At 42.6% G+C, this 25696-nt stretch overlaps 1 protein-coding gene across 9 annotated transcripts in view; it reads right to left on the bottom strand.

The window, feature by feature from the left end:
- The window catches only part of FREM1 (FRAS1 related extracellular matrix 1), a 78243-nt gene that overhangs the window by 30400 nt on the left and 22147 nt on the right, over nucleotides 1-25696 (bottom strand). For 6 of the 9 annotated variants that reach the window (XR_008463898.1, XM_054186531.1, XM_054186530.1 and 3 more), the window contains 17 exons: nucleotides 23468-23599; nucleotides 20227-20571; nucleotides 19408-19550; nucleotides 18644-18840; nucleotides 17351-17441; nucleotides 16146-16313; nucleotides 15414-15622; nucleotides 14466-14559; nucleotides 13741-13993; nucleotides 11728-11925; nucleotides 10324-10509; nucleotides 9195-9391; nucleotides 8157-8385; nucleotides 6428-6572; nucleotides 2991-3132; nucleotides 1401-1596; nucleotides 381-645 (listed from right to left, as the gene is read on the bottom strand). Coding sequence is in view for 6 of the 9 variants with exons in the window: in XM_054186531.1 (XP_054042506.1) it covers nucleotides 381-645; nucleotides 1401-1596; nucleotides 2991-3132; nucleotides 6428-6572; nucleotides 8157-8385; nucleotides 9195-9391; nucleotides 10324-10509; nucleotides 11728-11925; nucleotides 13741-13993; nucleotides 14466-14559; nucleotides 15414-15622; nucleotides 16146-16313; nucleotides 17351-17441; nucleotides 18644-18840; nucleotides 19408-19550; nucleotides 20227-20571; nucleotides 23468-23599 (3190 nt within the window). In the remaining 3 variants the exon portion in view is untranslated. Of the gene's footprint in view, nucleotides 1-380; nucleotides 668-1400; nucleotides 1597-2990; nucleotides 3133-6427; nucleotides 6573-8156; nucleotides 8386-9194; nucleotides 9392-10323; nucleotides 10510-11727; nucleotides 11926-13740; nucleotides 13994-14465; nucleotides 14560-15413; nucleotides 15623-16145; nucleotides 16314-17350; nucleotides 17442-18643; nucleotides 18841-19407; nucleotides 19551-20226; nucleotides 20572-23467; nucleotides 23600-25696 lie in introns of those variants that run through there. The other 3 variants (XM_054186536.1, XR_008463899.1, XM_054186537.1) reach the window with 3 other exon arrangements.

Raw genomic sequence — 25696 nt, 5'->3', positions numbered from 1 at the left:
ACATCCAGCTGTAGCAAGACACCAAAGGAAAATTCCACAAAGTATGTCATTAGTCCTTCTCCCCTATTAAATCTTAACAGCTGTGCATGTTTGGGTGCTATAACAATATTGAAGCTAGTATCATTAAGTGAATGTGGCTCTGGCTACAGTTTCAGCATCAATTAGAAAATGCGTTTATTACCAAAGCAGTCACAACTGTGTGTATTATAGCAGAAATATCCTTGCTATATAAATATTGAGAATTCCCACGGAGCTTCCACCTCTTTTTAATAATTTGTTTGGGGGAGGGGGGGGGGTTGTTTTGTATTGTATTATGGGGGCTTTTTAATACCCAAGAAATCCAAGGGGAAAATTTTTGTGGGTGAAGTGTTATGCCTTACCTGAATGCATCTTCAGGAACAACTGCTTTAGTGTTGTGAACATAGCAGACTATCTGTCTTGCTACATCCATTTGACTGAAGCTCGTAATGGGGATGCCAGGATAGCTGACATATTCTATTTGCCCGTACTGGGGTGGGGAGGTTATCACATAGAGGAGTTCCTCTGGCTTGTCAGTACCATCCAGTGCAAGGAGGACATTGGTTGTAATGTAGCCCCGATCCCCTTTTGGCACTCTAAGAGGCTTTCTGAAAACAGCAATGTCTCCTGCAGGGTAGACAAAACAATGCTGAAATAGTTATATTGAATTGTAAGTTGATGTCTTATGCATTACTTAGCCACGTGCAAGTCATCACCACTAGAAAAAACATAGGACTGTAGGGAAATTCAGGCTGGAAGGGACTTTGGGATGTCTCTAGTCCAACCTTCTGCTCAAAGCAGTGTCCACCATGAGATCAGGCATAACCAGGTTGCTCAGGGCTTTATCCCATCAGGGCTTGAAAACTCCCAAGGATGGAGACAGCACAACCTGTCTGGACCCTTGTTCCAATCTTAGCAGTGTCAGGTTAACTTGGTCTAATTTGGTTTCTAATAGGGATGCAATAAAGGAAGAGAGACTGTAAGACTAGAGCATAAACCTGGAAGACAGAGCTGTTCTTGAACAGTATTTTGCCTACCTTCTTACATTCTTGCCATTTTTCCGTGCTTTGATTTACTCAGACATAAAGCTAGTTTCAGAAGGATATCTTCAACTCTATTTTAAAACTAGCTGTGAGTCCTGGGAGGCAAGGTGCAACGCATTGCCTTAGGCAGAGCCTTTACAAATCCCAGGACCACTTCTTCACCAGTGGGAACATCAGGGCTCTGGCCAGCAGTGAAGTCCAAGCAGACAGACTTTTGCGGTCTGCAGGGAGACTTGCCAAGGGCCTACATAGTGCTCAGGGAAGGATCAGGACATGTACTCAGATCATCTTTGTTTCAGAAACAGGCAGTGTAAAATGTCAAGTCTGGCAGGTCTTTACCCTTTTCCATGTCCTTGATATTTATGTAGAAGTCCACAGCTGGTGATCTGTTGTACCCATCCCACAGATAAAATGTGAAGCTGTCTTGGTTCTTGGATCCTATAGCTCCTGTATGGACGTATCTCACAAGGTTCATATCCAGTTCTTCCTGAGTGCACTTCATTCCAGTTTGGATAGTCGTCCAGCCTTGGCCTACCTAGAAAGAATAAACATCCTTCACTAAACAGTCTCCCATGCATCCTCCCCAGTTAATTGCTTTTATTTGCAGTTACGCAGACTGTTAGTGGCAGCTACCTGCCTCCCCTTCTAAGCTATAGACTTTTTCCTCATAGTATGTTTTGAAGGGCAGTAAATAGCTGGAGTTGTTCCCAAGCAGCTATAAAGCTGGAGAAGATATAGTGATCGTGAATAAAATGGAGTAAATGGAGTTTAGCCACTTTTACTCCAGGAAATACATTTCTGCACGCTTCTCAATGAGACAACAACAAGATGAAAATGAAATGGTTCCTGACCCAGCTTATGTTTTCTATTTCTCAATTTCACAAAGCTGCTCTTGGTTCTATCCAAAACCATACCTAAAGGGATATCAGAAATGATAACCTGTGAGGAAGTTCAGAGAAGCACAGAAATTCAGAGCCTCAGGGGTCCTCTGGTGGAAAAATGTTAATTGCCCAATAAAATTTCCTGCTTTTCAGAAGATAGCATAGTAGTCTATATTGGACTGATCTGTGTGTTTGACATTTAGCCTGCAGTAACAGTGCCGGTGCAAACTGGCTTTGGAGATAGGTTATCAAAGACAGAGCAGGTTATCAAATACATGTGGATACCCTACATGCTCAAACTGTCAGACTCCAGCCAGTAGCTGTCTCTCGTCCCAGTGCATGGGACCCGCTTAATTCACAAGTCTCACGTGATCCACAAATTCTTGCAGGGATGCAGTACTGAAATACTTTCCAGCCTCACAGGTCTTAGAAACTGATTTATTTTTTTTTCTATTATATATGTGTGCAAGTAAAAAGAGACCTTTTTTCTATCTTTGTTCCTGTAGCTTATCTTTGGTCAATAGATGGTCATCTTTCCTTCCATTTGTAGTATTATTTTCTGTCTTTCCTCTTGCTATATCCTTTTCCATCTTCTTCCTTTTTTCCCTTCCTTCTCCCCATATTGGTCTTCTAACTCATGATTTCTTACTCACCCTTTCATAGACATCTCTCTCCATTCTTTCCAAACCCTGAAGTAACTGAAGTAATGGCTTACATGTCACTTTTTTTTGATCAAGGACTTCCTCCCCTCCCCCTCCCAGCTTTGACAGTTGATTTTCCCCCGCCATGGGCTGATTCTCCCAGCATCTCTCTCCATTGTCACCTCAGATGATCTGCCATGTTTTTCACCCTCCTTCTCCTCCTGTTGATGATCTTTTGCCTTTAGTGTCAAAACCTCTGGGACAGCATCATTGTTTGGTTCAAACACTCTTCCACAATTAAACTGGCCACAGCCGTCTACTTCAAAACATGACAGATGAACTTCATTCTAACCTAAACAGACAGAGTTCTTTGCATGCCTGTTTTTTGTTGAAGTACAAAGACTAACCTTGAGCTGAAGCTGACCATTTTCTGGAAGTCTTTCAAATAAGTAGTAAATTCTCTCCCTGGGGGTATCTTTATCTTTCGCTGACAGAACAGCACTAGAAATTATTCGAGCTTCACCCATGTTCACCTCTAAATCATCCTTCCTGCAAAAAATTAGAAGTCATGTATTGATGCAATAAAAGAAAAGTAACCTTTCCAACATATAATTTCTCTGCCAGGAATATGGATTACCCAGATGCTGACAGAAATGATAACTGCAGAAAGAATGGAAGGAGGGTGCCTATTTCTGTTGAAAACAGAAAAAAAAAAGCAAACAGAGTAGACCCCCTTCTCCTTACAATGGTGAAAAACAACAAAGCAGATACCTACAACAACCTGGGATTTACCACGTCTGTCTTCTTTCCCTGGGCCCTATTCCAATTACCTTCATACATTTTATAAGAAGAGGACAGTGTAAACCAATAGGCTGTATTATATGTTCCTGCTACTATAGACCATAGTAATACTGGTTCTAATGAACTGATCATTGAATAGAGAAAAGACTGCCTTTCAAATGACTAGGTTGTCACTGCTAACCTTAATCTTTAATAAGAGACACTACCAATACCTAACTGGCTTCTTCTCTATGCTCCCCATTGCAGAATATTCCTGGGCTCTTGATTCATATGAGTACGTTAAGGCCACCTTTTCCTTATCAGAAATGGCCATCACTAGCCACAAATAAGATTTGAGGCAGCTCTGTGGGAAAAAATTCCACATAGTTTGAAATTCTTGAGGAATCTTGATGATGATTCTCCAGGATGATTCTCATGTTATGTCTCCTCTGTTTCCGTTCTCAGCTAGTAACCATCCTCCGGTGTGCCTCTGCACACCCTACTTCATGATTTTGCTGTTAGCAGTCCTACGTTTTCACAGTGTAGCACCCAAACAGTATTATTAGACTATACGAAAGTTTCAAGGAGATTGGGGAGGATTCAGCATATTCAGTCACACCAGGGATGGGACCTGCTCAAGCTAATCTGCCCAGGGGCCACAGAGCAGGCTGGGAAACGACAGACTCCTTAGGCATTTGGGCAGCTATGCTCTGGCAGGATGCAACTGGGCATGTGCAAGCCATGCCATTTTAAAGGCCAAATACAGATAGATTTTTACAAGAATTGCTAAAGGCACATTCTTCATATAACAGGCCTTTCCTCTGCCAAGCTTAAGAGCCTGCTCCAAAGCAGAGCAACAATTGAGATTTCCAAAGAAGTAGTTGTCACAATTGCTTAGGGACTTTGCAAAATACGTTTATTATTCTCAGAAAGAGTGGATATTTTTTTCCTGAAGTTTCATATTCAAACTGATATGGATATGAAGCATAGAAATTTTGTGTTTTGGCAAAATGAGAAGCAAAGAAAATGGAGTCATATGACAAAGTATATCAAGTCATATTAATGACAGATCAAGCAACCTTAATGATTTGCTCATACCAGCAATAATCGTTCAGGGACTATGCAAACAGAAAGAGCAGGTGTGTGACCCAAGTACTGTATGAGCTAGGAAGAGAAGATTCAAACAACAAAAAAAATGAAGATAAACACATTTAGCTACACCTTGAATGCTGTCTAATCCCAACTTGTTTTTCTGTGTAGTAGTTATCTGGTTAAGTCCGTCTAGCACCCACACATCTCATCTTAAGAAGAAGCTTTCAAGGGGAATGTGTGAGGGCCTTACATTCCCCAAGGGCATTCCTTGCTACAGGACGCAATCCAAGAGGTGACAGATTGAGTTTTTGGCAATCACTGTGAATGAGAGCCAGCCAAAAACATCCCATCCCAGATTCTTCAGTCTGTTGACCATAGCTAATGGAGATGAGAACTGGAACTCCCTGGGATGGAAAGGTGCCCCCAGATTAAAACGTGAGAACAAGCTTACAGGTATTGTCAGATGTCCACCTGTAAAACCCTACAGTGGCATAAGGGAGCTCCTACCCCACAGCAAAGATGTGGTGACTGAATGTGGCAGCTAAATCACTTCAGTTCCAAACTAGACATGTTTCCTGGTTAACCGCTGGCAGCATACTGCATCTCAGTGGAAGAGTAACAGGCAGAAAGCACTAGTTTCTTATAACGAAATAGCTATTTTGCAAGTAGATGGCTCACGATGTGCTGCAGTTCACCACAGGAATGGTGAATGGTGGGATCTAACATCACCAGACAAGGCAGCAACAGTTTCTGGATCCAGTTGGCCAAAGGTAAAAAGTTCTTGCACTCCATCATCTTCCTTCAGAGAGAATGGGTGGGAAATGACATAGCAATCTTACCATGTGGGGAACAAATAGGCAATTATCAGCAATTATCAGTACCTGGTATGAATACATAAACTATACCCTTTATTCTAACTAAAAATGGAATTTCTCTCTTGTTAAGCATTATGTGGTCCTTGATAATCTTTCAACTGTAAAGCTAACATTTGTTAATGCAGGAAGCTCTACATGATAAACAAAACATTCAGAATTCTCTGCAATGGGAAATGTAGGTCTGATCTGAAGGCAGGCCAAATACCCTGAGGGATCAGAAATTCCCACTTCAGTGGCAGCCTGTTTAACAGGCTGTGAGCTGTTTCTGAAATGCAAACTTTAGAGGTTTGGAGCTATACCCCCAAAGCCTTCAGGCCCCCAGCTCCCCATCTGCCTGCCTGGGAGCAGCCAGCACGACAGAGACCTTGATGCTCTGTGGCAGGTCGTCTGCTAAAAAATGGAGATCCCCAGGGACAAGCTCCTCATTAAAATGTCCAGGGGATTTGGCTCTCTCGCAGCCAGCTGCCTGTCTGCAAATGGCCATTTATGACCATGTCTAATTCACTTATGACTCCTAGTTTTGGACTGTAAGGAAAGTTAGTGTGTGCCTTTTCAGAAGTTGAATTATGGGTGAGCAATAGAGTTTTTTTAGCAGAAAAGAAGACAATCTTTAACCTGAAAGGCTGTGCCTTGGGAGGCAAGGAGGCATCAACCTTGTGGATTCTCTCATGCCGAAATTCAGAGCTGCTCTCAGAGAGGTGTTTTAGACAGGCGGTTGCCCCAGGGAAGGGGAAAGCAAAGTGACTGCACTCAATACCATGGTACACAGTGGCCAGCAGAGGCGTGCAAAAGTCACAGTTCTCTGGCAAACATCTTGAAGTAAGTTGTGAAAGACAAAATAAGCACGTTCCCCACTCCCCCTTTCTTTTTCCCTATTCTTTTAATACTGAGCAGCATTAACGCATGGCCTACTTTCACTATAAATGGTTTTATTAAACAGGCTGACAGAGACCCACATGGAAACATCTGTATTGACATTGATCTGTGACTAGTTATGGCATCCTCTCCCCATCAGTCACGGATTTGCTGTTTTGATCACTTTTGGATCATTTTGTCTGAACTCATCCCTCTGTCAGAAACAGGAACATGTGGCTTACTTGCTCAGCACTGGTTTCTCGTCATTAACTGGAATGACCTTTACTGAAATGGTTCTGAGGACTTTGTGTTTCCCATCTGATAGCTGGATTTTAAAGCTGTCAGTGAGGTTTTCCGAATTGTCATGCATGTACATCAGCTTCATTCCTATGCAGGGGATGGGGGGGAAGAAAAATAAGAGAGAGAAAGCGAAATTGAAAGAAAAATAAATCTGACTCCTGCAAAAATCTCTGGTATCATTTCACTCTGCTTCCATCACCCCTCTTCCATCTCTCCTCCCCATATGCCCTGGTCACAGCAAGCTTGTTTCAGCTACTAGAAGACGAGCTTGGTGAGCACTGCTGTTCATTAATCTAACAACATAGTATTGATTCAAAGACACCAGCCTAACCTGAGTAAGGAGTGACTCCCTTCACAAAAGGGTCTCTGTCAGTCTGAAAAAGGCACATTTCTTCTCCTCTCCTCATCCCAATGCATTTTAACAGTGATCATATAAAGGGTGAGACTATCGGGCAACACTTTTCTGTGTCAGGAGGACACAGGACAGCTGGCCTTGTGGCTATGACCATGGACAATCAGAAGATCTGGGCTGGAGGTGGCTCGGTCACCGTGGTGGACAGGAAAAGAGAAAAGCCAAGCAATTGGAAGACAGTCAGAATCAGGACTTGGAAAAGCTGACGAATTTGAGGTGGGGACATGATATTTCTGAAGGTTCATGTTAGAGAGAAAAATCTTTCCTCAGGTTTTGAGGGTTGAACTGCACCTGAGTGGCAGGATTGAATTCATGTCCCTCTTTATATTGATAGATCACATCCTTCACTAAATGGGCACAGTCTGAAAGAATCCACCATGCTCTTGGCAGTGTTAAATACACTTTTTGATTACAGGTACTTGAAAGAGCTTTGCTGCTTCAAAGCAGGTTAACTGATCACGCTAAGCTATAGACCCCAGTTCATACCTTTATCATTAGGTGTATATACATATATATATATATATATATATATAGCAGCCTTCTGATATATAAAGGGGGCTTATAGGAAAGGTGGACAGAGACTTTTTACTAATGCCTTTAGTGACAGGACAAAGGGCAAGGGTTTTAAACTGAAAGAGGGTAAGTTAGATTGGACATAAGGAAAAAATGTTTTACAATAAGGGTGGTGAGGCACTGGAACAGGTTGCCCAGAGAAGCTGTGTATGCCCTATGCCTGGAAGTGTTCAAGGCCAGGGTGGATGGGGCTTTGAGCAGCCTGGTCTAGTGGGAGGTGTCCAGCTCATGGCAGGGGGGTTGGACTAGATGACCCTTAAAGGCCCCTTCCAACCCAAACTGTTCTATGATTCTATGATTTTATGATCATTTAGAGCAATATTTAACCCCATGATCAGTTAATGTGTTTTAAAATCAGTCTCTCTGTCTCTGTTCTAGGTGCTGTCAAATATTTTGAAATCTGTTTGCTGATGCGTTAAAATATTCCCTTTGTTTTTTCAGGGCAGATGTCCTCCCTAGTCATATTACTACCCTTTCTGACATCTAGGCCTCTCAGGGTGATTTTATTGACAGTTGCTAAAAACAATATATAACATTAGCATTAAATAGGTTCACTTCTATGCCTAAACATTGTCTGGGAAATACACATACAACAAGTGAATAAATAAGTGGTGAAGGTTTCTTACTGTGCCCCCTTGCCTCATTAAAGAAATGAAAGACTGAGGTAAGAAGAATGCTGCACCTACCGTTCTTCAGTAGCTCCATGGAAAAGTCACGAACAAGCAACCCATGGCTGTGGTGGTTGTGGTTAATTAACTGTTTATAGTGTAGAATATCATTGCCATGAATTCCATTAATAAGGAATCCGTGCGAGGGCCTCTGCACAACCCCAAATACCAAACGGTCTTGAGGCACATCCAGATCAACTGCATTGATAACAGAGAGATCCAGCTCTTTCATCTGCCCCTCTTGAACCTGAACATGAAAGAAAAAAATGTCCCATTCTTTTATATACAAAGAAGTTATAGAATTTTAGCATGGTTTCCTAAGCAGGGTATTTTTGTGTATATCTCTTTGTTTCCTCTACCCCTTCCCCAATAGCTTTGGAACCAGCTACTAATTTCAAGCAGTTTGAGAGGCAAACAGTAGTAAATAGTTACAATGATGAAAAGAAGGTGAGATAAGGAGTTCAGATCTGACCCAAATAATAGAAAAGCTGTTAGATGAGTAAACTTCAGATTAAGTGCTAGGGAATGCACAGGGGAGAAAGCTTTTAGATACACAAATATATATAAAAATATGGATGCATATATATTTATACACATACATGCGCTTTTTACTTTATGGTAAGATAAGCTTATACTGCCCTAGCATGGTAGTCACAGAATTATTATTTATATTAAAAGTGGTCTTCAGAAAGGGGAGAGGCTATGCCAGGAACACAAAAAAACTCTACAAAAAATTATGAAAGGCTCTTGAGAAACCAGAAGAGGCATAAAGATCCTTCTGCTTTCTAGATGACTCATTTGTTTAAAAATTTGAGCCTTTTTTTTTACTTAACTGCAAGTTACCAAGCAGAGCTGTGTACTGCACCAGTCCCACTGAAGCTCCATCTTACAGGTTTACATGGGATTTAACTGGGCTGTTTCCTGAACTAGGCTGAACTACACAAAGTAAGGGAAAGATGCAGAGGAACATGGGTCAGAACAATGTTCTTGTTTATATTAAAGAGTGTTTTCTGGTATAAAATAATTCTATGACAGGCATTTTGATTCTTTCCTTACAGTAATATTCCTTGCTATGAATTCTGGGACTTCATCATTGATGGGGTTGATCAGCACGAAAAATGGAGTCTCTGCTGAGCGATGCAGCCCATCGGTGACATAAAGTACGAAGCAGTCTGCTGTTGGCTCCATTCGCACGTGCCTGGCTTGTACGTAGTTTATGTTCAGAGCTTTCAGGTGCTTCAGCTGAAACGAAGCTAGAGATTTTAAAGAGATAATGAGTTAGCACAATTTTTTCCTTCCTTCTGGTCTGATGTATCATAAAAAACCTTGAAACTATGTCTTTCTTCAAAGAACAAATAACTTGGACTTCTTAAGTTCTCTGTCCTTTTTTGGCTGAAAGAGTTACACTGCATGTGTTACCACAGGACACATGCCCTTCCCCCAAAACAAAAACGCAGCCTCCTGTTTCTTGTGGGACTGTGCAACTTCACACTTCTCAGTTCAGTCTGCGGAACTGAGCCCAAACAGAAAGACCCAAATAACAGGTGGGAAAAGATCCGAGATCTAAGTAATTACATTGATTGTTATTTGACTGACAGAGCAGGAAAATGTCGACCAAAACGCTCAGCGATTCTCGGTGCCCAACTGGAGACAGGAGTAAAAGCTGGTGGCATTACAGAGCGTGCCAGAGTCTGTTCTGAAGAGGATGAAACTGCCTTACAACGTTTGAAGGTGGACAAGGGAAGAGACCTGGGTCAGCCACCATCTCCATCACTTCTGTAGCTTTGCCTTGGACACTAACAAGGGACCCGGGCTTTTCAAATCGTCAGCTAAAGCATTTAATTGTCAGAAGTGGTGGTGAAGGGGACCCTTGCCTGGGAGAGCAAAGGGGGAGGCAGAGAGAGCACGCTGATGTCTCATATCGCTACTTCTAATAGATTGCAGCTGGAATGCATAAAACAAGGATTGGTTTGTTTGCTTCAAGTGCCAATTCTTCACATTTGCAGAGCTGTGGTCTCCCTTTGAACTCCTCCCACGCAGTCCCACTGCTCTTCATTTGCTCATCAGCACCTGCCTTCCTCAATAAGCCCGTATTAATGCACACACCTGCAGCTACTTCACCAGAGCCCACCCCACAGCCCTCTGCATTTCATCGGCTTGATTACCATACCTCGTTTAGGCTTACCTACGCTTATACCAATGTTGCTCTTCTCAAACCCAGGAGAAGGCAGTATATTCTCAATGTAACCAAACTGGGGAGGAGAAACCAAGACAAACTCTAAGTCATCTGCAGTGGTGTCAGGGTCAGTGGCAAGCAAATGGTTGGTGGTAAGGGCTGCTGAGGAGCCCTCCTCCACCACAAACCTTGCACCTGCACACAAACAACACGATAAGCATTATTGCTTATGTAGCTCATTTTACTGTTGTTTTTGTTAACAAGAATGGAAATAATAACTAAGGGGGGGAAGGACAATAAATACTGTGTTACTGGAGGGGTTCTGGTTTAGTTATTTTTTTCTCTGCTTACACCATCACCCCTATTTTTGCCATCATGTAAGTAGAGAGGAACAGGAACCTTAAATTATTTTACTGGTAAGTTATTAGGTACGGTTTATGTGCTGCGCAACATCAGTTGTTACCTCTGTTTGTCAGAGCATTAATTACACAAGAGCTGTTACGAATTGCTCATAATGAACAATTTTTCATGCATCGCTGCCTAATTTCCCTGCTGGGACAATGCTTCGTTTCCAGAACATTACTTGGGTGAGAGCCTGCAAATTACAAAACTACTCATACATATGCTTAAATATTCCCTGAGATACATAGCATATATGTGATACTTACAAACAAATGACATTGAAAAAGACAAGCATACAGAAAGCATACCTTTGATATGTATATTACAGACCTCATCCAAAGCCCAGGAAGTCAATGGAAAGTTCACACAATGGGCTGTTGTTTGACTAAATGTACATTACAAACCATTTCCATTTTAGCTGAGTATTTTTGATCCTGCAGAGTACTAGTGAAAATGTGGCTTCACATCTGTTTATTTGATCTGTTACACAGATAGCCTAGATTTGTCTTTATTCGCCAACAGAATTGAAGAGCGGTAATAAAAGATTCTCTCCCATCATATAAGGGCTGGAGTCTAAATTTCTGTTGTATACTTTGCATGCAAAGGTAGACAGACATTTATGTTTATGTTTTTACACTGTATAAACCTGACAATTGTCTGGTTCAGGGACAAGATACGTATCCCTTTCACTCAGACATAGGTTACGTATACTGCAACAGACATCTATAGAGGGAGAGGAGCAGATTTGAGCACTCTCATCTCAAACCACATGATGTAAACATGCAGCTGAAGAGCCACTAACAGTTACTCATACTTGCACCTGCAGCTGAATTTGATGGTTGCACCAGCAGAAAAAAAATTGATGGAAATTCTGGTCTAAAACTGTTGTATGCTGATCTCAGCTGATTCTTTCTGATGCTAAAAAAACAAATAAACAAAACCCCTGAGCCTTTAGCCATTACAGTACTGCATAGCCCACATTATAATCCTGTAGTGAGAGGAAGCTTTCACCAGTTGCAATTGATGGAGGCTGGTTGTCCACTGGAAATACAGTGATGTTAAGATCATATACTGGAAATGGATCATGAAGCGGAACTGGAGGAGGAAGAGGTCCATCATAACAGCAGTCCTTCACATCAAGGCCAGCCTCACCGTCAGAGACAACGAAGGTTAAGATCTCAATGGAAGGTGTCAGGCCAATCTCCCCACCTGGAAAAAATGTTGCAGTGCAGAAAAAATGTTTTTCCAAAACTTCATGCAGAATAATTTTGTACCCTGCAAGGACAGTCTGTTGTATTCAAGGTCAGAAGATGAAGACAGACCAAAATGACTAGAATCCTTAATTGTGGCTAGTGGGGGTGCTGTTTGGTTAGGGATTTTCTTTGTTGTTTGCAGTTCATTTTGACCAGCTTACTTTAATTCTAGAAGAAAAGGTTTTAGAAAAGTATATAACTAAGTTAATATTACTTATAATATTATTATTGCAATGTTATACTGTTATATTGTAATAAAATTGCTGATAGTTCTTATGATTCTGTTCTTTGTGCGCTAAGGCATGTGCAAAATGTATGTTTGTGCAGAAAGGGAGGATTTTTCTGCATTCCTTTTTGAAGAATGTAGGAAACTATCTTTGTTTTACATATATAGTCTCTCTATGACAAGTGGTACTATCCATGTGCTTCCAGAAGAAGACATTTTTGCGCACCGAGAAATGCACGTATTCCTATATGCCTCTTATCCCTAAAAAATGGACAGTAACAAGGGCTGTGCTTTGTTACTATACTGTATATTATGCCTATACGTAATCAAGTTCAAAACATAGGCTGATACAGCACAGGACTGGGAACTGCCACCCCTTGCAAGAAGCATCTGTGGCTGAATGTATTCCAGTTCTCAGCACTTCTGTGTCTTGCATTTCTGCAAGATATTACTAATAAGCTGCCTGCAAAGGAAAGGCAGTGACTCCCACCCTCTCTTGCAATATCTCCCGGCAGCACATTTAGCGGGTAGAAATTTGGGAATGGAAAACACAGGCACTGCACTCTTCTGCCCTTCACTGCTGCTGCAAAACACTGCCATTGAAATAATGCTCCCAATATCTTTAGGATGCTGAAGAAAAGTTTGTTATGGATGGCCATAATCAAGGACTTCCTTCTCTTCTCAAATACCAGCTGTTCATTTTAGACAGTGCCAAGCCTGAAAATATCCCATATATTCTCTATGCTCACACAAAATTACAGACTAATTACACAGAAACCCAGAGCCTTTGAAAAAAAAAGACTAAAGCTGCCATCAGAGATGTAGAAAACAGAACCTCTTTAATGCTAATGAAAAGACCAAATTAAGTAGAAAAGGGGGTTAACCAGTCCTTGATTTCTGTGAGTAATTAAAAAAAAAAAAGGGATTTTTGGATTTTAAAGATAAAACCACAAAATAACATCTTTTAGCACCGTGGTTCTCTTGAAGAAAATCTGAACATCGTTTATCTTGTAGAGAAAGACTATAAGCCGTCCAAAAGTGGATATCCGTCTAGATTGGAGAGGCAAGCAAGAAGTACGTTAGGTTGTTAGCAATTTTCTATTAAAACTAGGCATCCTCATTAACAGTGTTATGTGATTTTATCCAAACATGACTATGGAAAAAGGTCTAAGGTTTTTTTTAATGTCATGAATCAAATAAAAGACTATTTTGTACCTAATTTAATTGTAATTTTGCCAAAAAAGCCCAAGTTATTTTGTCAGCAACAGTGAAAGAGATCCTCCACAATTATCATACTCTCATCTACTTGTTCTATTATAATTTTGAGTTCAAACAGGGATTTGGAGAACACATAAAAACATTTGGTAGTCGTGTATCATCATCCCTATTTTGAAGGCAGCTTACTTTTTTCCCCAGTCACACCACTTGTGGGTTTTGAGCAGTTCCCACTGAGTTTCTGCGAAGATTTTACGGATTCAGGTTAAGATTTTCTGCCAGAAACTCTCTGACCACCTCCCAGTCTAATTCTGTCCTTAACTCACTTACCAGTGTGCTTATACGTAACTAAGCCAGAGATGACATCGGCTTGGGAGAAACGATCCACAGGAATGCCAGCTTTCCTCACGATGCCGTGGTAGGGCTGGCGAGCCAGCATAAACATCAGTTTCATGTCATCACTGTCTGCATCCGTGGCATAAATGTACTCTGAGGAGAGGACCACTTCTTCACCCTCCAGGCAGTGGAGCACAGGAACAAGGCCTGTTCGCATAACAGGTGGCTCATCATTCACAGGCAATACCTAATCAGAAAAAAAATAATTCAGATCCTTTATTTTTCATTTTGGTGTAAACCTGTTGTTTTTAATATATTGCTTTCCAGCCCAAACCAGAAGCGTGGTGTCATTGCCTGAGTACATTGAGTTCTCTCTGTGAACAAAATGAAACCAGCTGAATTAGGGTCACTCTTAAAATTCAAAGACAAAAGTAAACCAAAGTAGATAATTACAGCTTGAGAAAGAAAATTCACTCCCCATATTTAAGTACAGAAAGAATAATTCCACAGAAGAACCCAAGCTAAAGAAAGCACAAATGCCTTTCAGCTAGTACAAGCTCCTCTCAACTTTGCCACATAAACCCAAAAGCTAGGGTAGAAATAGAAGTCTGGCAAGTCCATTATCTTGCAATTTACAAAGAAATGCAAAGACTTTCAGAAGTCAAGCTTTGCGCTCTTCTACATATGCTGTTTTTCTCAGAAACATGCAACACACTGACCTTGACCTGCAGGATGAACTCTACAAAGTGGATGCCATCTGTGGCTGCGAAGAGGACATCATCAGTGAGAGTCTCAGATCCATCATGCCGATATCTGGGGGGGGGGGGGGGGGGGGGGGGAAGGGAGAAAAAAAAAAGCGAGCTACACAGATTTCACGCAGACAAAGAAGTTGTGCTTTCTGGTCACACCAGAGACAAGGAGGATCCCTCCCAATATAAAAAGGCGATCCCTGTCTATCTAAGACTGTGGGTTGTGCATCAGAGTGTCTTCAGAGGGCTTGTGGGGTCTCCTACAAGAAGAAAACCCGCAAGATAAACCAGACATCAGCTGGAAAAAAGGTTTCACTGAAGCTTTGTCATCTGTGTTCTGGCTGGTTGTCAGGTATCTACCAAACATGTATGTCCTTGCTGTGACAGGTGCCCTCTTTGACAAACAGATTTAAACAGAGTCAGGGAGCTCTAATTCTGCATGCATGCAGAAAGTCAAGTCTTGTTCTTGCCACAAATATAGCAGCAAAATTTTCATCTCCAGGTTAAACACTGTCAATAAAAGTTTTGTTGTAAACTAAGCAGGTTTAATAAACAACTTCCTTAACAGAGAAAAGCTGGCAACCATTGCCTTCTTCACAGGAACCGCATGGCTGAATACAGAATTTGCCTCCTCGTGTGCATGGGGCAGTGCTTTAATAGAGACACCTATCTACATCAGACATGGTCACTAGCTCCCACCTCCTGGCCACACAACAGCTTGGTTTCCACAGTGACCATTGCGGTCCCAAGGCTCAGCTGGCCACCATGTTCTGGAGGAGCTCTGCCAGAGCCACACAGTGGTGAGCGTGGCTGGCTGTAGCCTCTGAGCCTGACACCACTTCATCGCAGGGCTTTCACTCATGCAACTGAGAGACTCAGCCAGCCAGCACAAGAGGAGAAGGCAGACACTCTTCTAACCTGACGGCCAGGGTACGCAGGTCCCCACAGGAAAGCCTCTCGCCTTCATTCATGGGAATGCCATCCAGCTCCACCGCCCCGTGCTGAGGCTGTCTCTGCAGGAGGAGGAGGAGATGCTCCCGTTTCGTGTCCACATCAGAGATGAGAATGTGTCCCTCTGTGACAGGGCTCAGGCCACCCTCTTCCACTCTCAAATGGCTTGTAAAAACCTGCACAGAGGAGAAATGCTGAACTCTCTTTTCTACTGCACCTCCAAACATACACTGAACAGGGCAATTTCAATTTGCTCTGGTATAAGGACGTGTGACACCTTAAAAATCAAAATGCCAAAGGCTGTACTCTTTTCTCCTGTGTTAGGAAAACCTAAGAAAATTATTAATAGTAGGCCCTAATACATGTAGTCTAGTCCTGATCCCGTTCACGGAGGCAACAGGCAACACAAACAGGAGGGATGCAGTTTTGTTAACCAGGATGTGACATACGTTATTTTTGTACAGCCACTCAGACACTGAAGGTAGCCCTCAGCTTATTTAGCACAAAAAAATCACCTTGCACGCACACCAGACTTCGCCTTCCACTTCAGTTCCAATGCAGGCTGCGTGCAAGACACTGAAACCCTCATCCCGTGAAAGATTTATTTTTTATTTCAGTCAGATCAAGACATCTCTGCATTTGTGTTTTTACCCAAAGCCACTTCCAAGTCCTTCCCTCTCGCCCTCACCACCACCTTACCTCTGGGGCTTGATTGTCCACAGGAAGAATTGTAATATTGAAGCAGATCCCATACAAAGTGCCACCATGCTGATTGCTGACGGAAAAAATAAACTGGACTTGCTGAGGTTCAGACCCGATGTCCTGCAGTGGCGGCATGTAGGCAACTTTCATGTAGTTCACAGCATGCTGCAAAAAGAGAGGAGGGGTGCATGTAAGAAGAGATAATGGGAGTAGCCATGATTCAGGGCATTAGGGACCTTTCTCATCCCCTGATTAGACATTATTCAAACAATCAAAATTAATTGTAGAAACTTTGCATGTACTCGTTAGCTACTGGCATTAACCTTGATTAAGTGCATCTTTAGCTCCAAATCAGGTGAGTACAGGTTCAAATACTCAAACCTGTAGCAAAAAATACAGACTTGGTTTATAAGTGATAACACAGGCAATGGCCTTACCTTCTTGAAGGAGTCCTTTAAGAATTCTGGTTCCAGGGCCTTTTCTAACAGTGACTTTAAAATAAACGATTCACCAAAGCATAGCTTTTGATGTAACATCTCCCATAGCAGCTGAATTTGCCCTCAGCAGAATGAATAAACTGAATACACTGTCCCCCCAGGTGAGGGCAGGCCAGTGGAAGAGACTAAAATAATCACCAAAATCTTGAACCCAGACACCCACATTAGGCACATGATTAAAGATTTGTAGGCTCAGAGCTCTCATTATGGTACTGCAATGAAACCTTAACCATACAGCAGGATATAAAATGGGGCACTTTACTAATATTTGTAAGATATCCATCAAACTATAGAAGCATGAAAACTGAAAAACAAAATCCTGAAAAAGGCCTGTTCCAGCCTGTACCAAGTCAATCAGTGGAGACACCAAAAAAAAGCAAGAAACTGTCACGGCCTCATTTCCACATTTTTGTACTTTTTCCTTCCTCTTAACATCATACTGGAGATAAATTGAGCCTACCCTAAGCAACTGCAGCCCCTGCTGGTTTCAGAAGGAGAGCTGTGTTTACACATTACAGAACAGAAGCATGATGCAAATTTGCTTCAAAAGCTAGAATTGAATTAGCAAGGTTTTGAGCTTCTTAAGCAGAGCTCATGGTAGAACTGCTCCTCATTTTTCACCTCTTTTCCTGTCAAAAGGAAGCTGTTCACTTGTAACTTTTAAAAATTGTGCAGAACTGGTTACGATATCAGGTAACAACAAACCTGAGTAAATGACCGCAGTGCCAGAGCAGCGGGATCCTTGACCAGCTTGGGGATGGTGTCCACCATAAATAACTTCCCAGCATCTGAATGGCTGTACAAAAATATGTTATGTCACATCCTGGTTAGCAATACTGAAGAACAGGAAAAACAACAGTCAAATAGCTCAGTCATACATTTCAAATTAACTTCCCGCTCCCAACTGCGTTGAAAAAAAAAACATTTTTCTTTCTTCTGTCCTTGCTGTTCATCTAAAAATTTGATCACAATAAATGTTTTTCAGGTTGGCCATGAAAAATCATTACGTACCTTGTAAGACAGCTCTGGGTTTCCTACAATTGTGTCTCTGCACACCCCAGATACCATTTACGCCACCTGCAAGTCTAGTCCATCACATTCTTATTACTTACACACCTGCATACTTACACATCTTTACGTAGAAAAAGAATTATTTCTGGGTTTTGTGCATCTTCTAAACTTCTGAAATGAACCAGTCTCCATCAAGAAGCCAGCTTTCCCACAGCAGTAACCGGCAAACTGGATAACCATGTGGCTATTTGACTGAATAAGGGAACAGCCTAAACATCCTTCTCCCCCTGCTGCATACTGATCCTCGGTTGCTTGAGGTTAGAATTGAAAGTGTTGATCTTCATCTTAAACCATACAATGGCTGGATTTTAAACTTTTATATTTAGCAAACTGTTGCTGATGCTGCCATGAATTCACCGAACGGTGAAACAGCATCATTGACATGTAAACTGCTACTACACCCCTTCATCCCATACTCCTATTGCCCCCAAAACCTGTTCTGCCTGCATTCTGCTCCACAGGTTCCTGGTCTAGGACCAGGAGCCATTTCACAGTGCCATGGTAATAATACATAGCCTAGAAAAAGCTGTAGCACCTCATCTTCTGAGCCTGGGGCGGGCTCAGGTCAGCCCAACTCCATCAGTGAGGAGAGGCGCTGTGACTTGTGCTCAAGGCTGCACGGGATCCCACAGGCCAGTGTAAAATGCAAGTCCAAGAAACGGAAAGAAAAGAGTACAGGTGCTTTCCTCCTTCTTACTTCTTGCTGAACTATGCATTATTTTTTTATCACTCTGTGTATCATTCTGCTGCTTTCAGCTCTAGCTCACCCTTATCATAAATGGGAGAGCTGCACCCATCTAGTGTCACCTGCACTTTGAGCAACAGATGATGAATCTGAGACACGAGCATGCTGCTGCCGCCAAGGCTGCTCCTTGTACACGGGTCATTGCCCCGTCCCACGTGGACGGTACGACAGGTCACACCTACCCGTGCATGCAAGAGAAAAATGGGGAAGTGGTTATGGTGTACGTGAGTTCCCTGTCTTCCTCTTCCACATCGATGAAGTGGAGATGTTTCTTAGTTAGGTGAGCAATCTCAGTCTCCTTAACAACCAGATGACGGGTCACTCCTGGGGCTTCCCTGGGTAGCTGATCATCCACAGGGATAATGTGCACCATCATCACCTGAAATTAGGAAGACAGTAAAATCAGCAGCCATTCCTCTCAACAAGAGAAACACGCACACACAGAAGTACCCGGATCACTGAAATATGAGGTATAGGATGTGGCTGTCATGACATATCATGAATACAAGAGTAATGGAGATATAAAACAGTTAAATGCAACGCCTGTGAATCTTAGTGGTTTCCCTTTAAATTTAAAGCAGCATTAAATTCAGTATGTTGGACTCCTGGGTGAAATAAAAGGTCTCTTCTCAGCTGACTTTAGTAGGGCTGTTTAGTTTGTTTGTACCGTCTCCAAATCTAATCTGCTTTCAACATTTAATTTTACAGTGCAGGAAATAGTATTCGCAGTGGACTTGCCTCTCTGCAGCCAGGCAGAGAGAATTACCACATGGAAAGCAAGAACAAGAGCTAGCTCTGAAGAACATTATTTGTGGTGATGACCGTGGTAATGGCAAGCAGAAAAGATCTATCCCAATTTGATTTGAAAGTCTGTCAGAAGTTGTAAAATCATCATCCATTCGAAGGAAAACCACAGGACTCTGACAAAGCTGCTTCAGTTTCATACCTGTGGCTCTGAGAGATTGGGGGGGTCATGGCTATCACACAGCACAAACTCAAGGGAATCTTCAAATACTTCTCCTCCCAAATGATGGTAATAAATTATTCCATTAAATAGATCCCTCTGAAGAAAACTGCTGACAGTATATCCTGTTGAATTGAAGAAAATATCTTCTATTTAACAGTGCACAATTTTAGTAATTCATAAAAACTATCCATTAGCGGTGCAAGTAAGTGGTGAACAATAATGTCCTGTTCCTCACCCTAACTAGGGCAAGCCCTTTGAAACTTTATCTCACTGTCTTCCATGTTTCCTGAAGATCACTGACGACTTCTCAATGTCACTTAAAGGTCATTCCAAAAAATGAAGCAACACGGCAAATGGGCCTAAAGCCCTGTTCAGAGGACAAAAGAGAATTTGCTGGACTAGCAGCCTCTGCAGTCTAGCATGGGGATTTCTGAATTCAGTAAAATGAAGAGAGAACTTTTTTTCTCTTTTAGCATCATTATTGTCATCTACTAGTTTGAACTCTTTAGAGATCCTTGCAGATAAAATAACTCCTGACTAGCCCAACTTTTCTGGAGGAGAAAAGTACAGTAGGGAAACAGACTCAGAATTTTAAATAAATAAAGTGGGATAAATTGTGTTCACAAGTATAGTTATCCTGATGCAGAGCCCAACATTAATTAATTATACTATCATGAAAGAAGTCCAAATTTGCCGTGATTTGTCCTGAGCCAAAATAAATTGTCTAATTGTAACTTCTAATGTGGTTAAAAAAGGGAGGACAAAGAACAGAGGGCTATTGTGGATGTATTTCATTACCTATCAGGTTTGGTCCTGGTTTCTTCATGATTTCTCCAGCCTGTGGTGGCTTGGTAATATTGAATAGTATGTAGTCATCACTGGAATCCATGTCAGAAGCATGAAGCATGGAGCCCTCAATCAGGATCGTCTGTCCCTCATGAACTTCAATGACCACATTGCTGATAAGAAATGGAGGGCTGTCATCTTTAGGGAGGATATTGATTGGAAACTTATGGCGAATACTGTGGTGGCCATCAAAAATCCTAAATACCACAAAGTCCTTAGTAGAATCACTGTCATCATGATGGTAGCGAACAACTCCAGCCTGAATGTCAGAGACTGCGAACATGAATCCCTTCCCTCCTGTCAAAACAGTGGAAGAAAGTGCATCAAAAACGTGCTGTTCAGCCCAGAAGAGAATCCTTCCACCAATATGAATGTTATTAAGGGAGAGAGAATGAGAATGCATTTCTAACTAGAAAAATCAAACATAACTTCATCTACTGGGAACAAGTTTGTAGAAATTGGAATAGTAAATAAGAATGCAGAATTTGCAGCTGTGGTAGCAGAGAAAATCCTCCAAATGTCCACTGCGCTAAAGATAATTGGAGATATTAAAGATTTTTAATTGCGACTCTTTCCACTTTAATTTCAAACTCTGCTTTCTTATCAGAACATTTTAATGTATTTTAAGCATCAAAGTGAATACGCTTTATTATTACAGCTCAGCGTTTTGTTGCAGTAACATTTGTGGGTCATATTTTTCCTGCATATGGAGGTTACTGTCTGTAATCAGACCATTTCACACCTTTGCTTCACTAGCCATGTTATGCACACACAAATATTCAGGCAGGTTGAAGGTTTCGAGAACTGCAGGCTGGTACTGGAAGAGATGATCTCCCCAGGGCTTCCAAGGAAAATATTTTCCCCTCCATGCTGTGGAACATCAGCAGAGACACCCACAGCTAGAGGTGTACTCCCACTCCCTTTGCTCCTTACTCGAAGAGAAACATAGGCAAAATTTAGGATGGAGAAATAACTGCCTCACCACCAAACACCAACCTGCTAAAGGTGACAGAAGGCAGGGAACACCACCATACATACTTCTTTCTTTCAAGGCTTTCCTTTAGCTCTAGGACTGGCATTACCAAGCCTGACAAAAGAACATTCAAAACATCGGGTTGATTCATCGTTCCCTGCAGTTAACGGGAAACCCTCCACTGGTTCAGTGGGCAGTGGCTTGGACCGTTTGCCAGCAGCACTAGGGTTATGGTGCAGCTGGAGGGCTAAACCCAAGCTTTCCTTTAAAGTTTGAACATCAGTTGGTGCTTGCTAGACAAAAAAGGCAATTGCCAAAAAATTGTGGTTATGGTTTCCTTTGCGTGTGCCTATGCAGACACGTAAAAGAGAATGAGGCATGGTCACTGGAGAAAAAATAACCACCCATGGGAAGCTGAGAAACCCCAGTGGGCTGCGTGCGGGGATGGGACTGCCACCAGGAGATGGGGGCCTGGGCTCTGCAGGCACAGGCGCGCTGCTGCTCTACCTATGGCCGGCAGCCTGCTCCCTGCCTGGCTGCACAGGGAGCCACCCCGTAACACCATCTCTGGGTCTGAGCCCGTCTTAACACCACTCACACCGATGAGTTTCTGTTCCTAGCATTACAGGAGGATGATCGTGCAGGCACTGAACTCCTTGGCAGCGGTTTCCTGAGATGAAACATACTTCTGAATAGTTTCTCTTTCCACAAAGTTTCAAATACCACCTTCCCCTTTTCTTTAAATACTTGCTTTTTGTCTCCAGGCTATGCATTTTACATAAATATATTTAACTGTCAAAAAATCCAGCATTGATAGTGACAGCATCTTTCCACCCTGCCAACAGCAGAGGGTCTTTTTCACCTAATAATCTTCCCAAAGAGAGCAGCACCTGTGCTGACTCATGAGATTGCAAAGCAAAATTAGTAACATTTACAGCACAGAAGGCTAATGAATCAGAAGTCTAACTTAATTGCCACTTTTTGAAATAAACCTTAAAGCTGCCAGTAAATATCCAAACATTGCCTGTATTTGCCAACAAATCAAAATCACTCAGCATTCCTTAACATCATCAAACAAAAATTTAAGAAGTGAAAATATAGTGACTGCATTTTGCCTAGGTCGTGCCTGCTCAATGAAAGCATATCCGATATCTTTAAAATTTCAGCTTTGGGATGTAAATGTACGTTAAGAAGGTAAAAGTTTAGATACTGAATTTTTCAATACTCTTGCTTTAGTCACCGGTTGTAGCAGGGGAAGCCGGTCAGCAGAGGGAGCAGAGCTCGCCTCTGTGCCAGTTTCCATCGCTGCGGTGGGGAAACTTCCAGGAGATGCATTCTCATGCCCCGGGTTGTCTTTTTTCCTTTGAGCAACACAGACCAAGTGGTGTGCAGGCAAAATGTCGAGTACCTCCCATTTAAGGATCTGGACAGCATAAATACACTATTTCTAAAAGTGTCTAAGCTGTGCAATCGACTTTCTTTATGAGCCTGTGATTTTTTAAATCTCTCACTGTGCATCCAGGTATTTCGTTCTGCGCTTTCATTCAGTTTTGAGCCCCTCGCTACAAGAAAGACATTGAGATACAGGAGACTGTTCAGAGAAGGGCAACGAAGCTGGTGAAGGGTCCAGAGCACAAGTCTTATGAGGAGCAGCTGAGGGAGCTGGGGTTGTTCAGCCTGGACAAAAGGAGGCTGAGGGGAGACCTTATCCCTCCCTACAACTACCTGAAAGGGAGGTTGTAGAGAGGTGGAGGGTCTGTTCTTCTCCCAAGTAACAGGCGATAGGACAAAAGGACATGGCCTCAAGTTGCACCAGGGGCATTAGGTTGGATAGATTAGATTGGATATTAGGAAAAATTTCTTCACCAAAGGAGTTATCAAGCATTGGAACACGGTGCCCGGGGAAGCTGCTGAGTCACCATCCCTGGAGGTATATAAAAGACATGTAGATGTAGTGCTGAGGGACACAGTTTACTGGTAATTTGGCAGTGCTAGGTTAATTGTTGGACCTGATGACCTTAAAGGTCTCTTCCAACCAAAACGATTCTGTGATTCTATGCTTCTCTCGTAAATCTCTCTTATGCTGTCAGCCCTCAGCAAGGAGTGACATATGACAGACTCTATCAGCGTCTTACTGTCTGTCTATAATGACTGTCACGTTATCATAACTAGTTATCACTGGAGAATATGTTTCCAGGCCCTCAGGTTGAAATGATTTACCTCTTACTGTGAGCCGCCCATGCTGTAAACCGTCTACTGTGACCAAGCGAACATTTTGGATGTCATCGTTGTCTACAATTTGGAAGTGTTGCCATGTGATTGGTCGGGATTGCCCTTCCAGGAGGTTGAGGCCTGCAAAGAACAGAGCATTATTTCACCAAAGCATCTGCGACATTAAAGGCTGTCAGCATCTAACCCTTCTAAAGGTTTTTGCAGTGAGGAAAAAAAGGCACGTTTAATTCCATCTACATACCTACCTGTGACAGAGCTTTCAAGGCCAGCTTAAATGCTTGATATCAGCTTTTATGATGACATACTTGCCTTACTCAACTGTCTTTAAGGAATTTTTTTCAGAGAAATAATGTATTCTGGTTCCCAGTGATCTGATAGACTAGACAAGCACATTTCTGGAAGTTTGTACAATCTAGAGTGGTGAACTTGCAATCTCACAATCACAGACTCATAGAATCTTCAAGGTTGGAAAGGACCTTTGAGATCACTGAGTCCAACCATACATACACAACACCCCCCCCCTACAATCTCTGCCAGTAGAGCATGCCCTGAAATGCCACATCTACATGTTTCTTAAATACCTCTAGGGATGATGACTCAACCACCTCCCTGGGCAGGCTGTTCCAGTGCCTGACCACTCTTTCAGTAAAGTAATTCTTCCTAATATCTAATCTAAACCTCCCCTGCCACAACTTCAGACCATTTCCTCTGGTCCTGTCATTAGTCACCTGGGAGAAGAGGCCAACACCCACCTCTCTCCAACCTCCTTTCAGGTAGTTGTAGAGGGCAATGAGGTCTCCCCTCAGCCTCCTCTTCTCCAAACTAAACATGCCCAGCTCCCTCAGCCTCTCCCCATATGACCTGGTCTCCAGACCCCTCCCCAGCCTGGTAGCTCTCCTCTGGACACGCTCCAGCACTTCAATGTCCCTCTTGTACAGAGGGGCCCAGAACTGAACACAGCACTCGAGGTGAGGCCTCACCAGTGCCAAGTACAGAGGCACAGTCACTTCCCTGCTCCTGCTGGCCACGCTATTCCTGAGACAAGCCAGAATGCTGCTGGCCTTCTTGGCCACCTGGGCACACTGCTGGCTCATGTTAAGCTGGCCGTCCACCAGCACCCCCAGGTCCTTTTCTGCTGGGCACCTTTCCAGCCACTCTTCCCCAAGCCTGTCACGTTGCTTCGGGTTGTTGTGACCAAAATGCAGGACCCGGCACTTGGCCTTATTAAACCTCATACAGTTGGCCTTGGCCCATTGATCCAGCCTGTCCAGGTCCCTCTGTAGAGCCTTCCTACCCTCAAGGAGATCAACACTCCCACCTAGTTTGGTGTCGTCTGCAAACTTACTGAGGGTGCACTCAATCCCCTCATCCAGATCATTGATAAAGATATTAAACAAAACTGGCCCCAAAACTGAGCCCTGAGGGACACCACTGGTGACCGGCCACCAAGAGGATTTCACCCCATTAATCACAGCTCAGACATTAACCCAGTGTCTGAAGTGACTCAGCTTCCTTAGTGAGTCTGCATTTAAAAATATATACTGATCTTCATGACAGAGGATGGTATTTCTTCTATTTACTCAGACAGTCAATTCAGGTGGGACTTCTTATGTGGATGCCCCATCCCTGGAAGTGTTCAAGGCCAGGCTTGACAGGGCTTTGAGCAGCCTGGTCTAGTGGGAGGTGTCCCTGCCCATGGCAGGGGGGTGGAACTAGACAGTCTTTCAGGTCCTTTCCAACTCTAATTGTTCTATGATTCTCTGGGAGACATGAGGCCTCTGCTTCTCAGTTCCTTCCCTTTTCTCCTGTGAGGAAACTGCTCTTTCTCTGGCTTTACCTTCAAGAGTTGTTTGACCTTATACCTTTGCGTTTTGATGATTAAATATCAAAGTATGTTGCACTCTAGAGGGGGGAACCTGTCCCCTCTTCAGTGCAGGCATTACAAATCTTTCTGAACTAGCCGTAACCCTGTAAGGTTTCCAGACTTCCAATGGCTAGTGGTGTGTAATGCTCCCGTTTTCTAGTTGTTCATTTCTGCAGACTTCCACTTTAAACAACACCAACAAGCCTCGGTCTTTTCCTCACACTACCCTAACACTCATTCCATTACGTATTTGCCTTTACTATTTATGTTCTTTTATGTGCCATTCATTCTTGAAGAAAATGCTATACACAGAAATCCCGATTTTCCTGTAACTCCTTTTTTTCTTTATTTTT

Source organism: Rissa tridactyla, chromosome Z (genome assembly GCF_028500815.1).
Source record: "Rissa tridactyla isolate bRisTri1 chromosome Z, bRisTri1.patW.cur.20221130, whole genome shotgun sequence".
NCBI classification, from domain to species: Eukaryota; Metazoa; Chordata; class Aves; order Charadriiformes; family Laridae; genus Rissa; species Rissa tridactyla.
This window is presented reverse-complemented; position numbering and strand designations above follow the sequence as displayed.